Source organism: Chiloscyllium plagiosum, chromosome 35, assembly GCF_004010195.1.
Source record: "Chiloscyllium plagiosum isolate BGI_BamShark_2017 chromosome 35, ASM401019v2, whole genome shotgun sequence".
NCBI classification, from domain to species: domain Eukaryota; kingdom Metazoa; phylum Chordata; class Chondrichthyes; order Orectolobiformes; family Hemiscylliidae; genus Chiloscyllium; species Chiloscyllium plagiosum.
The window spans coordinates 42,018,664-42,022,779 of record NC_057744.1 but is presented as its reverse complement, the minus strand read 5'-3'; the positions used below and the strand labels follow the sequence as shown (position 1 = coordinate 42,022,779).

General features: G+C 42.4%; 1 protein-coding gene across 1 annotated transcript in view; it reads right to left on the bottom strand.

Moving 5' to 3' along the window:
- ctsa (cathepsin A) overlaps positions 1 to 4,116 on the bottom strand; it is a 61,221-nt gene that overhangs the window by 8,674 nt on the left and 48,431 nt on the right. The window contains exon 13 of the mRNA XM_043676989.1: positions 2,207 to 2,296. Coding sequence (XP_043532924.1) covers positions 2,207 to 2,296 — 90 coding nt within the window. The remainder of the gene's footprint in view (positions 1 to 2,206; positions 2,297 to 4,116) is intronic.

Genomic DNA, 4,116 nt, shown 5'->3' with positions numbered 1-4,116 from the left:
ACTGGAGTGACTGGGCTTGTATACCCTTGAGTTTAGAAGACTGAGAGGGGATCTGATTGAGACACAAGATTATTAAAGGATTGGACACTCTGGAGGCAGGAAACATGTTTCCGCTGATGGGCGAGTGCCGAACCAGAGGACACAGCTTAAAAATACGGGGTAGACCACTTAGGACAGAGATGAGTAGAAACTTCTTCACCCAGAGAGTGGTGGCTGTGTGAAATGCTCTGCCCCAGAGGGCAGTGGAGGCCCAGTCTCTGGATTCATTTAAGAAAGAGTTGGATAGAGCTCTCAAGGATAGTGGAATCAAGGGTTATGGAGAAAAGGCAGGAACAGGATACTGATTAAGGATGATCAGCCATGATCATATTGAATGGTGGTGCAGCCTCGAAGGGCAGAATGGCCTACTCCTGCACCTATTGTCTATTGTTCATTCAATTGATGATGGTATCAATGGCAATGCTAGCATTTATTACCAATCCAGAGGGCAGTTAAGAGTGCACCACATTGCTGTGGGTCTGGAGTCACATGTAGGCCAGACCAGGTAAGGATGGCAGTTTCCTTCCCTAAAGGACTTTAGTGAACCAGATGGATTTTTCCTGACAGTTAACAACGGATTCATGGTCATCATTAGACTGTTAATTCCATATTTTATTGAATTCAAATTCCAGCATCTCCTGGGATCTCCAGAACATATCTAGGTCTCCACGATAATACAACAAACCATTGCCTTTCTATAGCCAGTCTTAAGCATAAAATTTGCTTTGCCCAGATTCGAGAGAGAGATTCCAAGCCTGCAGCTCCTTCCCTCCCTCAGATGACTCCTCCTCCTGTAAATTAAAGACTGAAAGCTCATGATTACTGACAGCTGACTGGCACTATTTCAGTCCTTTGTGGTTACAGCTACATGCAGCACTGGATTTGATCCAGTTGATCCATTTAAAGAATGAGCAATGTAATTTGCAAAGCAAGATGACTCAAGGTCCAGATAAAATAATAAAGTATATACAATAAAAGCAATAATATTTTTCATATAAAGCTGCTAAGTCAAAACAATAGGTAGTATGAACTTGTGCTGAACAGATATTGCTCATAAGTAACAGTTTCAGTGAATCAGGATTCTGTGTTGCACAACTTCTGTTTATGTATCCAAAATTTAAACAGCAGTTTGAAAACTAGCACAATGTCCCACTTCCCCAAACTCTGGAACTTCACACATTTGGAGCTCAGTCTACATTTCAGACTTTATTTACCTGCTCCTTTTGTGGAGGTGGAGGACGCAGAGATTGACTGCAATTTTCTCTCCCTATTACCAATCAATAAAATTCATATCCAAAGACTGGGTTATCCCAAGTTCTTTAAGAGAGGAATCAAGCCCTAACCATAATTCACATACTGTCCCCACCCCCCCCCCCGCCCAATAATTACGTTTCTCTTGCTATGCCTGGTCTCCATTTGGAATGAATTAATTAGTTCAGGGTCTCTTACAGCAGGGGAAGCAGCCATTTGGCCCATCACACATTTGCCAGCCGTTTCCAAAGGGTTTTCCAATTATTCCCACCTTCACCATATCTTAGTGGTTAAGTTTAAAATTAATCCGATAATGAATGTCAGAGTAAAGGATGTGAGAACAGTTTCATTAATTTTTGGAATGTACCTGTGCATATTGAAACAATATTCTGTATCACTCGCTTACAAGGCACAAGACAACAAACAGGACCATGGTAATGGTCCTTACAGCTGGTGTCTCAACTCATCATCATTGGGATCCAATAGAAAAACAAATGGAATTCTTGACTGTTCCTGCTCATTTCCCTGTTGAAATCGAGTGTCTGCTCATCCTTTTAAAAAGGTTTCTTTTCAGATGATTACAATGCGGTAAAGTTCAGTTCACACCATTATTTTGCGTAATATCTGAAGCATCACAAAGGTTTCTGCTGTAAAAATCATAATCATTTCATTGCAAATTGAGAGGACAGTTCATGCGAATTTGTCTCTGTAAATGGAAAACACAATACTATTCTGTCTCAGACTTTCTCCAGTTGTACAGAGGTGTTTCAAGAATCGAAGCTCTTTCCCCTTTATTTTAATGAATTTGAATTCAAATTTTGTGACAGTACTCAAACGTAGATGTACACAATTAGTCCTCTGCCACTTCCACTCACTCTGTTCTCGAGAACAATGAGCAATGAATAGAAGCACTCACCTTTTGTTGAAGTGACTCCACAAACCACTCATCTCCCATGAAGTTACAGGCCATATCCACGTCGCCATTATAAACTAGGAGCTGGTATTGCTGTTGCCAGAAGTGCGGCAATATTGAGAGGAAAACAAAACACACAGAATGAATATTCTGTCTGAAGAGATCATAAAGCATTTGCGTTGCAGACAGAACGAACAGATTACAGGCACCTGGGGCTACAGGTACTCACTCACAACGCTGACACTTTGATGCAGTGCAGAGGGAGTACTACATTGTTGGGGATGCCACAATTTAGATTAGACATTCAACAAAGGCTTTGTTTGACCCCTAAGATAGATGTAATCTCTCCCCTAGCATCATTGAGGAAGAATGGACCACATACCAATGACCTGTCAAATCATCACCCTCAAATCAATATTATTGGAGCAAATGATCCCATCAGTTCCACTTTGTTGTTAGTGGGATCTTGCTGTGCACAACCAGGCTGCTGAATTTTGTTACGTTGCAACAGTAAGTGCACTTCTAACCTGCTTCACAGACCGCAAAGCACTTGAAGACATCTGGAGGTTGCAAAAGGGTCCCTCCCAGGAAAGCAGCTGGTGATAAGTGCTGTCAACAAGGGTCAGTGTTGGGACCACAACTTTTCACTTTATGTATTAATGACCTAGTTCTTGGAACGGAGGGCATTCTGGCTAAGTTTGCAAAACATACAAGGATAGTATTAAGGCAGCAGGGAGGCTGCAGAAGCATTTAGACAGGTTAGGAGAGTGGGTAAAGAAGTGGCAGATGGAGTACAATGTGGGAAAGTGGGAGGTCATGTACTGTGGTCAGAAGAATAGAAGTATAGATTATTTTCTAAATGGGAAGAAAATTTGGAAATGTGAAGTGCAAAGGGACTTGGGAGTTCTTGTCCTATATTCTCTTAAGGTAAACTTGCACGTTGAGTCAGTAGTTAAGATGACATATAATATTGGCATTTATTTCAAAAGGATTAGAATATAAAAGCAGGGATGTACTTCTGAGGCCCCTTAAGTCTCTTATCTCTTTCCCCTTACAATTGGGGAGTGTGCTGTCAGTATATGGGAAACCTCTGGATGAATATTAAAACTCAGACTCTGTCTGCCAGGTGACTGTGGAGAGATTTTAATAGCATTGGTCAGTGAGCATAAATCTGCTCATCATTCTTCTCTGTCAGTCAGTCAACATGGCCAAAGAAAAAGTAACACAGGTTAACTGACCATTCATTGGTGGCAACAGTATTCAGGAATATGTAGGTTAGGTGCATTCGTCAGGGTAAGTGTAGGATAATAGGGTGGGGGAATGAGTCTGAGTTTGTTACTCTTCAGAGGGTCCTGTTGGGCCAAATAGCCTGTTTCCACACCAGGGATTCTATAATTAAAACCTAGGTCCCCTGTACATCATCTGGGTCTCTAGATTAATAGCCTTGCGATAATACTGCCTCCCCCACAGTCAAGACAGTAATTGGTCTAGGCTGAGAAAGGTGATCATAACTTGTAGGCTGCCAACAATAATGGTCTCAGCTTGTATGGAGCATAGCCTTGCAGGTTAGATATCAGAGGGACAGTGGTACGAACAAAGCTGTGAGCGGTCAAGTATCAAGATAAGGTGAAGGCCATTTAGGACTGAGAGGAGGAGGAATCTCTGGAATTCTCTGCCCCAGAGGCTGTGGAGGGTCAGACATTAGATACATTCAAGGGAAAAAGTGAGGACTGCAGATGCTGGAGATCAGAGCTGAAAATGTGTTGCTGGAAAAGCGCAGCAGGTCAGGCAGCATCCAAGGAGCAGGAGAATCGACGTTTCGGGCATAAGCCCTTCTTCAGGAATGAGGAAAGTGTGTCCAGCAGGCTAAGATAAAAGGTAGGGAGGAGGGACTTGGGGGAGGGGCGTTGGAA